We start from the raw sequence: 12,568 nt of genomic DNA, 5'->3' as shown, positions 1-12,568 counted from the left end.
TTATGGCCTGGCAAAGTTGACGTCTTGTACAATAAAGTTCAGTTGTTTATTCGTACCCCTTTATATAAAACGTACCATTGAAAAGTCACATAGTGATCAACAATTACCTGCTAATGTGAAATGTGCTGGATTCGTGATGCGTTGCCGAATTAGGAAGGAACCATGGCCATTTCGCCTGTATTCAAACAGCGATTTTTCCTCTTCTCTCTGTATCATTCCATAGTACCACCTGAAAATGGGAAAGAAATACTACAAGAGCCGGCACTTTTTTATTTTTATTTTATTTTTTATTTTTTTAACATTTAAAAAAAAAAGATCGATATTAGGCAAATGCAAATTTCTTATTACAATGGGTTTCACAACTGACTACATCAAATGAAAATGATAATTGGAGTTTCACTCCAAAGATGATGTATTTGCGTTTTGGAAAGCATTTTGAATGTTTCTTATCGAATGTAAACAGTGCAAGATTTAAAGGGTTAGACCTAGTGAAATCACACTTTTGGAAAGCAGTATTAAAATATTGGCTGGATAATAACCACTACGATCGTGGGACAATCGGGCCGATTTTATTATGGAATAATGCATGCATAACGTATAGTGGCAAAGTTTTATTTTTTGAAAGTTGGATACAACGAGGTGTATTGGTATTAACTGACATTGTACGTTAGGGAGACATATCATCATATCAATATATATGTGATTTGATTGGATATTCGCCAAACCGAATTCTTGAATATAATGTTGTAAAAGCTGCTGTGTCATTATTTATGAGGGAAAATGTTGTAAATATGACTGATGGTGTTTGTATTACCTTACCACTGTTTAACGGCAAACATGTGTTAATTAAGTGCCAGAGAATAATTATAGGAAAGAGATTATTAATATGAAAACAGATGTGCCATGTTCCGGAGGATTTTGGAAGAGAAAGTTTAATGTAGAAATTGATGAACGATCTTGGATAGTTGCCTATCAGTCAACACAAGAGACTAGATTAAGAGTTTTACACTGGAAAATTATGCACAACATTTATCCGACCAACATTCTCCTGTGTAAAATGAAAGTAACGGAAACTAATAAATGTAATTACTGTTGTGATGTAACTGATTTCATTGAACACTTCTTTTTTGAATGCCCGGTTGTATACAAATTCTGGAAGTTTATTGAAGAATTTATTTTTTGTACTTTAGAAATTAAGATTGTTTTGAAAGTTAGTGATGTTTTATTTGGTATGCATTTTGTAATGGTGAAAAAGGCAACTATGTATAAATTGAACCACATTATCTTAATCGGAAAGATGTGCGTTAGTATATATATATAAAAAAATCGTTTTTACCGTTGGACATTATTTTTGATAGGCAGTTACAGATAAGAAGCATTTTTGTGTGAGTGTTCGAAGAACAAAACGTTAAAAAATTTAGCTTGTTGTACTCGATAAGTTGTATTTAATTCATTGTATGAGATATTGTTATTTGTAGTTATTTATTTGAATAAAATTGTTTGAAAAAAAAAACAAGAGCCGGCACGCTGTGTTTACGAAGGGCTTGTTTTCACGGCACCAAGAGATGAGGAATAGATCAACGTTCATTTAGATTTCCTATTATTATGTACGATACATTTGCAGCAAATGCACAACACTTTATATAAGGTCTTTAGATCTTTAAAAAAAATAAAAAGTAGCGTTTTCCTGCACTTGGATATGAAAGGGAATATTATAAAAGACTATTTAGCCACGACAGAATAGAATACAAAAAAACCAAGAAAGGCAAGTTGTTGGAACGTTTGTTATTGACAAAACAATACGTTACAGTCACAAATATTTCAACACAATGGTCTTTTAAGTGCACAGACACATACTTAGTAACAAGAACGTAGCTTGACGGAATGTTCGGCCGCTTACTGGGAAGTCACAAGCGAATGAAATGCTCTGTCAAGCCTACTTCTCCAAGATTACTCTCGCGTTTAAATCCGCATATTACCATTGTCTAATCAAGGATGCGCATGACATTTAAATAGAAGGCGGACTAGTTATTATTCTTGAAGAACACAACATTTTGATGTGTTCATCAAGTCTGTACAAATCTACCGAGAGTTTCAAAACTCGTTCTGGCATGTCGCATAACAGCTTTGATAATACATGAAATGACTTAAGAGTTTCGTGTGTAGTTTACGACATAGGTTTCCACGAATCAACACCAATTTGAAGGCAATGTGCCACGTGGTGACTTAAATTAACCTTTTGTATTACTCGCTAAAACGACTTAAAAACCCCACAATTAAAGGCTTCTGAGAGGCATGACACCTGCACCGTGCATCATAACATAACGTCGTTGTTAGGCATGATCGAGGAATAACACAGACTGTTTTGGATACAAATGTGATTCATCTGTCCAATGAAATCGTTGTGTTTTAGCCTTTCTGATGTGTCGTCGACTTTAACGCAGCGACCTTGCTTTTGCGAATTTGATTTTGGTGGTGCCTGTATTGCAGGTTCCACTGTACAGACACTATACCTTATGAAAAACCAATCTGTCTGCTGAATAAGGTTGGAGATTAGATGGTCTTTGCAGTCATATCACTGGTTTTACAATAAACGGCCTCATCACAAGGATCTGCACTTAATTGTATCTAGCCGCCTACTTGTTGTATGACGGTTAGTGTAGAAATAACAAGGACAGTGATACATACAAATGGGGGCGCTACAACTTGGTTTGTTTGGTAGCTAATTAGCTACTTTCTGAGGCTTTCAGTACTGTGCGAGAACAATGTTTATTAACTATTTATTTTCAAGAAACAAATATAACAAAACATTAAAACAGGGTGGTACATAAATATGTATTAGATGCACATTGCACTTAAATTGTAGATGTGAGACTCTTAAATCATTCAGAGAGTACCGACAGTTATGATATGTCTGTTTTAAGTCTTTAAAATAGGTATTAAGGAACTTGGACTTCAAGTACCGGTGCAAACATGTTAGTAGCATTGCAATGACCCATGTTGATAGTCAGCAGGAGTTCACAAGATGCACAGGTTGTGTTTCTTTTGAATAGTTGACAATATGACACTGACGAACGGCGATCGTGTCACGTAACAGAACTAAGCTGACCTAATACTCAGTCAGTTAGCAAGGCTACAAATCAGATTAGGTGACCTACGTGACACGAATAGTGTGTTCGGGTTTCTGGTCTGTTATTTTTGATTTTATAACCAAACATCTTACGGAAAAAAAAAAAAAAGCCACTTGGTCATTTTCAAACTGTACAAACATAGATCACCGTCACCCGAACTATCTAACGCATAGAAAAAGAGCTGTTCTTGTGTTTGCAACTAAAAAGGCGTTGATTGTAAAACGACCACAATATCACCGTAGCCTGGTACGAACATTATAAGATGTTTGATGGGTTGTTGACAGACCAGCTTTTTTGTCGGTCCGAGGGGGAGCATATCGTCTTTTGTTTCATATTTATTGACCAAGGCCTTCGGCCTTGGTCAATAAATATGAAACAAAAGTCGATATGCCCCCCGAGGACCGACAAAAAAAGCTGGTCTGTCAACAAACCACCAAACATCGTTTTTGTCATCATTTTGGTAGTGAGAAAATAAGTGCACAGTCAACCCAGGGAGCCATGCTTTGAAACACGGGGTCCGTGCTGATAACCACACGAGTCCCGGTTTGATAACCACTGGCAATCAAAGCTGGCGTGTGAAAGCAACTGTCTGTGTTTTTGAGTTCATTAAATGTTGGGATGAATATGTCAGGTTTGAGGATGCACAGTTCTGTAGGTTCATCTCGGTATTCCACCCCCTCGGCTTTCTGTTGTAAATATTAAGCTGAGTGATCGAATGTGGAAGCTACGTTTGGTCAAAGGTCACAGAAGATTTGCGTCGTGCAGCGAAGGAAAGAATCGCGATCTTGTTTCCGACTCAGTACCTCTTTGTTTTTCATTAGACCTGTCATTCTGCTTGCTCGGCTTTGTTAGATGTTTGCATATCTTGCTGCTATTTTCTTTGCTTTTATTAGTGTTTCTTGTTTGTGCTTCGTTTATCGATACAACGTCTTGTGCACGGGTCAAAATGTGCGTGTCAGGGGTCGTTTTACTTGAACTTGACGTTCGTGTTTCTCCGAACGTCTGTGTATCAAAACACAGATACACGCACTCCATGACTCTGTAAGAAGACAAAACATATCGCTAGGTTTCATTTGTTTTTGAGGAATGTATGACCTTTCATGAAATATTTTTGTTTGTTTACATTTGCCAGTTTGCCAGTTCGTATTTGGAACTTGGCGAAGCAGTGTCGTCTGTTTAGGTCTGGGGAAACGCCAATGAAAAGAGCCGAAGAATCCTCGAGCGTTTCTATTGGGTTTGCTTTTGATTATCTACTATATAATACTGGTAGGATTTTCGGTGGTTTTTCGATTCCTGTCACCAAACCGCGCGGATTTGTGCCTTCTCCTTCGGTTGCTATGCCAACGTGACCCAGGAAATCGATTCCGCTAGGTCCCGACTTCCAATTTTGTCCACGAACAAAGTTTGAAGAGGTTTGTCTCGCAAATTTGAGAAGACAACAGTGAACTTTGACCTGAACTTTGACATCGCGGCGAAAGAGATCTGTGATTGGTTCTTCTTCTAAACACTACATTAAACACTACGCGACCGCACCTCAGACGAACCTAGCTGTGTGTTTTATTTCTCTACCCCAGACGAACCTAAAATAATAAGAAGATAGATAGATCTGTTTATCTGTTAATGGAACTCCAAAATATTCCATAGATTTGTTTACTTAATTTTTAAAAGATAAGTTCGAAACATTATCACCTGATAAGTCGCCGTATAACCTTATAGGTTCCAGCGACTAAATATTTTTCCCCGGTTCAACCATAGACATGTACGTCATCATGATCTCCCCTTAATTTGACCGTTATTTTGGCTGTCTTAGTGAAATGGTAAGATATATCTCTATGTTTTTTACATGTAAGTGTTCGGAAAAAATACAGTTATAGCAGCTATGTACAAAAATAAGCAGCATATGCTCTTTTCGCCAAAGTAAAGTCCTTTTTTCTTCTGGTTTCTTATATGTGTCACAGCACACCGCAAGCTTTTAGGCGAATAGCAAGTGAGTGGTATATATATATCATCAATTTTATAGTAGATAACGGTGTAAATTACTTACCATGTTCATGTCCGTTATACGTTTTCCATATTCCATATGTGTCATTTAATTGTGTATTGCTTGATGCCATGTATGTGTGTGTTTGTGTACATGACTTTAATTAAGCATGGATGGATGTGTGCACTCGATTGTGTGTGTGAACCATGTATATATTTTCTGTTGTCAATTACATATGTTATACTATGCGTTTGAATCATTAAGTATTTTAGACGTCATACTTTTTTTCGTATCTTCACGATGGCTTTTTACCCGTTTAAATTTTAATGCTTCCAACTTTCAAAGCGCTGCACGGCTGGGAAGAGATGCGCACTTTTATCACTGTTGTTCATGTAGACGTAATCATGGATTCATGCAAACGTCATACCTGCTGTATTTTATTTTGTTTGTTTGTATAGTCGCGTGCGGTCGCGCAGTCTTTTTGGTCAGTTCCGATTACCTCCCATTGATGCGAAAACCTATATGACTGTTTTTTGTTATTTTTCTCTCTGTTAATTCACCAGTGGCTATGTAACATGTGTTATACCTTATAGGTTCCAGCGACTAAATATTTTCCCCCGGTGCAACCATAGACATGTACGTCATCATGATCTCCCCTTAATTTGACCGTTATTTTGGCTGTCTTAGTGAAATGGTAAGATATATCTCTATGTTTTTTACATGTAAGTGTTCGGAAAAAATACAGTTATAGCAGCTATGTACAAAAATAAGCAGCATATGCTCTTTTCGCCAAAGTAAAGTCCTTTTTTCTTCTGGTTTCTTATATGTGTCACAGCACACCGCAAGCTTTTAGGCGAATAGCAAGTGAGTGGTATATATATATATCATCAATTTTATAGTAGGTAACGGTGTAAATTACTTGCCATGTTCATGTCCATTATACGTTTTCCATATTCCATATGTGTCATTTAATTGTGTGTTGCTTGATGCCATGTATGTATGTGTGTGTGTACATGACTTTAAATAAGCATGGATGGATGTGTGCACTCGATTGTGTGTGTGAACCATGTATATATTTTCTGTTGACAATGTTGTCAATTACATATGTTATACTATGCGTTTGAATCATTAAGTATTTTAGACGTCATACTTTTTTTCGTATCTTCACGATGGCTTTTTACCCGTTTAAATTGTAATGCTTCCAACTTTCAAAGCGCTGCACGGCTGGGAAGAGATGCGCACTTTTATCACTGTTGTTCATGTAGACGTAATCATGGATTCATGCAAACGTCATACCTGCTGTATTTTATTTTGTTTGTTTGTATAGTCGCGTGCGGTCGCGCAGTCTTTTTGGTCAGTTCCGATTACCTCCCATTGATGCGAAAACCTATATGACTGTTTTTTGTTATTTTTCTCTCTGTTAATTCACCAGTGGCTATGTAACATGTGTTACAGAATTGCACCGGTGTAAGGGTTAACATTTTATTTTTCACCAAGAGAATATAATTCATTATATGCGGGATAATGTGCGGGGGGGGGGGGGGGGGGGGGGAGGGGTGCAAACAACATTTTCACAAGCACATAACCAACAAAATGACATCGCATGCGCAGCACACAAAGTGCGTAGCACGGGTACCACTAGTCCATGTAATAGGGCTTCCTGCAACTATGGTAACCGGGGATTTATTCCCCGGGGAACATGAGATTTATTTCCCAGGTGCTTGTGAATCAAAACTCGTGAAAATGATGACAACAACATGTATTATATCGTCGCACGAGGATGGTTTTTGTTTTTCAATTCAGGACTAACAGGGGACATATGTGATATTCGAAACAGCTTCTGCACGTCTTGCAGCCACATTCACAGACGTGAGAGTAGAGGGGTGGGTTTTGTGGGATATGGAGGAACATACAGATTAGAAGACGGCATTGTAAATCTATCTTTATATTATTGTATTTTTTGGGTGAGCTTACTGTTCTTTTTCGGGTGAACTCTCTTCTGTGTCGTGTACAGACTGGTTTTCAGGCTGGTTGTTAGGCTTCTTGTCAGGTAGGATACTGTGATTGAAACAAAGCAGAGGGGGAGGGGGGCGTTGCTACATAAAAACAATTTAACACAAATACAAGTATCGCATCAACACTCACACACGGGCACGCACGCACGCACGCACACACACACACACACACACACACACACACACACACATACCCTCCCACACTCTCACACACACACACACACACACACACACCACATGCACACATACACACACACACACTTAACCCACTCACACATACACACACACACACACACACACACACACACACCCACACACCACCACCACCACCACCACTGCAACCTGTTCTATCTGAACACATTTACTCAAAACTTGACAAAATGTAAACACACACACACACACACACACACACACACACACACACACACACATACGCACGTACACATACACACACGAACACACATACACACACGAACACACACACACACACACACACACACACACACACGCGCACACACACGCACACACATGCACACACACACACACACACACACACACGCGGACATGAACACACGCTCACATACCCACACATGTAGCCTACACACACGCACACAAACACATACACACACACACACACACACACACACACACACACACACACACACGAACACATATACATACGCACACACTCGCGCACATGAACACACACACACACACACACACACACACACACACACACACACACACACACACACACACACACACACACTCACACAACTAGCTTATTGACGGACGTTTAAGTTTTGTACAACACATTCTACAGACACCAGTTAACATTCTACCTTAAAAGTGGTTCGTCAGCGCCAGTTCCATCCCTCTTTCCAGGCGAGTGTAAAGATGTACGCATGTACTTTTTTCTCCTGTGGAATACATTCGCACGTAAATGTACGCGCATACGCACTCTGCATGTTGTCTTTGTCTTTATTCTGAACAAATAATGCTGTTTCGTTCTGGTTCCCACAAGCGTTTTGTTGGTTTTATTAAAACACCTTGTTTGTATTTACGTTGGACTACACTTCACAACAATTGGAATACACAATTCATTTCTTCTTCAGTAATTGTATGTTGTAGCATGTGGATTCATTCTCGCATGACAGTCTCGACTGCAGGTGTTTGTCTTCCTTTTAACACTAGGGAAAAAAAGTAACATTACCAGCTATTGTGTTTTCAGCGTAGCAATAGGGTCCGATATTTAGACGAGACAAGTATAATGCCGACGAGTCGAAGACGAGTCGCATTATACTTGTTCGAGTCTAAATATCGTACCCTATTGCTACGATGAAAACACAAAAGCGTTTATATAGCTAGTATTCTGACATTAAATTCTGTTTTAAAATCATGTTTTTGTCAGCAACAAGTACCAGAATGGTCCATGTCGTTGATTGCAGACGACGGTTCCCTTTCCGCATGAAGCCACGGAAATAACCGAATATTGAAAAACCCACGGACATGTTTTACGGAGAAAACTCAAGATAACCGGATGTTTAGCATTACGTCAATATGCTAGGAATCATATGACGTCATGACGTATCATGCTTGCCTACGTATATTGTATGTTCGAAAGTCTGACTTCTGTTGGGGATTCACGTGGTGAAGACTGCGGTAAATCTGTAGATGATAAGAGAACAAGGATTGTCTCAGAAGAAACGACTCAATGTTTCAGACCGGTAACTTCATTTCAACATTGCACTATACAATGGACGTTCTATGTGACAGGCGAGTTTGCTGATTTTGTGTTAAACATTGGAAAGATCGTCTGCTAGAATCAGAGATAGGTCGTTTCAGATTGCAGCTTCTTGAACTTTGCAAGATTGTTAAAGAACTGGATTTTACACGTAATGTATGTCATGTACAGTAAGCAAAAACAAAAACACACACAAAGCAAATGGCATCGTCTGTCGACTAGTCACAGAAACAAACCTGGCGAGGTATGCGTGTACTTTATACACGTGGAAGAAACCGGAACCATGCGTCTTTGTTTACGACAATATGCTTTTGGATATTGAGTAAAATGGCCGACTTCCGCCGCATTATGCTTTGATGATCGGAAGAGACCATCCAATCACAGCCCCCGAATTCCCCCACGTGTTCATCAGAATAGCTATATATATTGCGTGATATTTTGTCGAGACTGGGTCAATGAATATGATGACGTCACTCGAGGCTCTGTCGAGAGTGACGTCATTATATTCTTTCACCCCGTCGAGACAAAATACCACGCGGTACCATGGATGATTCGGAGCTGTAAAGTATATATGGCATGACCAAAGTAAGGAGAATTTGTCATGGGATGTGGACACAAAGCATGGGAAATTCACCATGGGCACTATAACCAACGCAAGCCCAGAAGTTCTAGAACTATATTTTGTGTCAGTCTTGGCAAGGCCAGTTTTGTCCAGTTCCGGAAAAGACATAATGTATTCATTCACCCTGTCAAGACGAAATACCACTCGATTCTATTGATGAATCAGAGGTGTAACTTATATATCCCGTGAACCATCAACGCTAACTTTTGTGTTGAAATGTCTTCACAACGTACATATAATTTATAACCACATAATCGTTATCACAAGACAGGTACTGCACATACTTTGTTTGTCGTCTGCTACAAATCTAGTCTTGTTGGCTGACACGTAGTGAAAAGAAGCTTCAATCGTACCTTCATCAACCGGAATAAATGCTCAATCCACTGTCATTTCGTCACTGAACATTGTTTTATTTTCTTTCACTTTTTGGTTAACATTGAAACGGCAACCCAAAAGAGTGTTTCAGCTGTTTCAACACACGGGTTTATAGCTACTACTTTCGTGTTGCTTGTTCCCCAGTCTAAGCGGAAGCGAACATAATTGTCGCGCATACTGTCATAAAAAGACGTCATGACAAAGTTACAGCAAAATGAAAGAGACTCTGACGTCATTTGTTGTTGGTTCGGTGGGTTCCGTCTTGACGAAGCCGGGTGAGTACCCAAAACGTCTTTGTTCTCTGTTGGCATTGCAGCTGTGAAATAACAAGTCTTGTGTCTCGGTCGTGTAGGTACAGAGTTTGCTTCTGCAATCGTTGTGTTCGTGTTGATGACGGCTTCGTAAGACAAATCAGTGAATCTATCGTGTGGAAGACATTTCTGTACAAAACACCGAACCCAACAGAAGGCATTGATGCGTTTGGAATTTTCTGAAGAAATAAACTGCATGTGGTTTAATGCTTGTCGAAACGAGCCATAAGGCTTTAGAATAAAAGATTTCACGCATTGCTTGGCCATCTGATCACAGATGAGGTCGCAGTTTGTAGGTTGAATCTATGAATCGGCCAGAGATAGATCTGCATTTCTGGTACGACCTTCCAGATTATCAACAGCGGGTTCATGGTCGGAATCAAGAGGTCAAATGTGCGTGGCTCCCAATCATTTCATAAAAGATTTCCTTTTTCTTGTTTCTGCGGCTGCGCAAGTTATTTTGCCTAGGTCATGGCCGAACTTTAGGCCTACGGAGAAATATCGCTGGATATTTTCTCACTAGAATAACAGAGACAAAGAAGGGAAGTCATGCTATATGTATAAGCGCGCAATACAAAACATGACTGTTTTCTTTGGAAGAAAGGCAGATGAATGGCCTTCTTGTAGTTTGCTGTTAAAGGCCGTACTACCGGCTTATGAGTTATCATTACAGAATTATAGATGCAGTACGTGTTGCTGAGACGTGTCACTGTACTTGCAGCTACGGCGTCACGCGCACGCGTACTGGCAACTTCGTCCAGATTCAGATTCTCCCCACTTGAAATGTCATCGTATATGGCAGACGATCTAAGCACAAAAAATTCCTTTAATGAGAGATAACTCGTCCAAGCTTTTAGAGCTCTGATACTTCTCACTGCTGTAATATTTGAATATGCAACAGATGAGTGTCTAAAAGTACCTTAACATTACTATTATTGGGAAAGTGTACGGTTCATGCTAACTTAAACGTGTACGGGAATGCCTTCTCTGGTGCGAATACATCCACACACATTCACCGTTTATTTTCAGAACATAGAAGGAGGGTATCATATAGTACGTACTGCTCGACAGGCTAAACGCTGTGCAGTTTGCACTTTTACGTACGTGCTTACTTATTTGCTTGCTTGCGTGCTTGTTAACTTACCTGCGTGAATGGATACTTACATTTTTAACACAAGGCAGAAAGAAGACACGACTGCTGCAATAGCAAGAACTATGACGCACACCATGACACCAATCAAGGCACGGCTAGTGCCCCCATCGTTGTTCTCTGAACCCTTGAGTATATCTGGTAACATGATAACACAAAGTCTGAATCTTAATCAGAATAACGCGCTCTGTGTTTTTTTACTGAGCTCTTAGATAGATCAAACATAACTACATGGAAGGTTTGCAGATGTATGCTCTCATGCATATTTAGAAGATACCGGAACGTTTCAACAGACATAATGTTTATTCTTTTGAAAGAGAACAACATTTAAACAAGATTTAAACTAGCCAACTGTTGAAGAGTCTGAGTTGAAAGGACCCGTCTACATTTTACTGGGATCAGACTTAAACATGAATAGTTCTTTAGGAGTTGGCCGAGAAATAAAAAGGGAGTACGATTAATGCTGATTGTGTCTCGAATGACCCCCGTGGTTCTAGAGAGAGAAAAGAAGGAAGATACTCAAACTTGTATAAACCATACACAGAGAGTACCATTGCTAATACTGACGGTGAGAGATGTATTTAAGTGCATTCGAGTGACTGAATGGTTGATTAGTACGTTCAGGTGGGTTTGTTTTTGTTGCTAAAAGCAGATGTTGCATACAGATGTAGACAGAATTGCAGAAAAGTGACACTGTTTGATACAAAATAAATCATAATTAATAGCCATTATTATTCATGTATCCTTACCGCGTTTTTCCACTGTCAAGTGGCATGCATCAGGGAAGGTAGGTGGAGTATGGAGTATATATGTGTCCTCAAAGTCTTGTGATATGTTTGGAATCCACAGAGTTAAGGTTTTATTCACAATGCCATTGGACCTATAACGTGGATTGATAATGTTGCACTTGGTAGATGCAGTCTGGTCACAAACAATGATGTCCAGCGCTGAAATAACAGGGCAACAAGAAACACACGATATGTGATGGTTTCTTTCCTTCAAACTGACTCAAACGTGATGGTTATGCTTAAGCAGTGCACCTCAGTATAGTTTGCGCGCGCATTAGCGTGTTTGTGTGAGTGTGTACGTGTGTGTGTGTGTGTGTGTGTGTGTGAGAGAGACTAGGTGTGTGTGTGTGTGTGTGTGGTGTGTGTGTGTAGATGTACGTTTGCGTGTGTAGATATGTGTGTGTGTGTGTGGGGGGGGGGGGCGGGGTCTGTATATGTGTCTGCGTGCTTG

At 39.6% G+C, this 12,568-nt stretch overlaps 1 protein-coding gene across 1 annotated transcript in view; it reads right to left on the bottom strand.

Moving 5' to 3' along the window:
• Positions 1-12,276, bottom strand: part of LOC138955212 (uncharacterized) — a gene marked incomplete at its 5' end in the record, with an annotated part of 41,733 nt that extends 29,457 nt beyond the window's left edge. The window contains 5 exons of the mRNA XM_070326866.1: positions 108-229; positions 7,087-7,170; positions 7,970-8,047; positions 11,344-11,467; positions 12,079-12,276. Coding sequence (XP_070182967.1) covers positions 108-229; positions 7,087-7,170; positions 7,970-8,047; positions 11,344-11,467; positions 12,079-12,276 — 606 coding nt within the window. The remainder of the gene's footprint in view (positions 1-107; positions 230-7,086; positions 7,171-7,969; positions 8,048-11,343; positions 11,468-12,078) is intronic.
• Positions 12,277-12,568: the final 292 nt, after the last annotated feature.

This window comes from Littorina saxatilis, unplaced genomic scaffold (genome assembly GCF_037325665.1).
Source record: "Littorina saxatilis isolate snail1 unplaced genomic scaffold, US_GU_Lsax_2.0 scaffold_638, whole genome shotgun sequence".
NCBI lineage: Eukaryota > Metazoa > Mollusca > Gastropoda > Littorinimorpha > Littorinidae > Littorina > Littorina saxatilis.
Note: the sequence above shows the minus strand (reverse complement) of the source record. Positions and strands in the feature narration are given on the sequence as shown.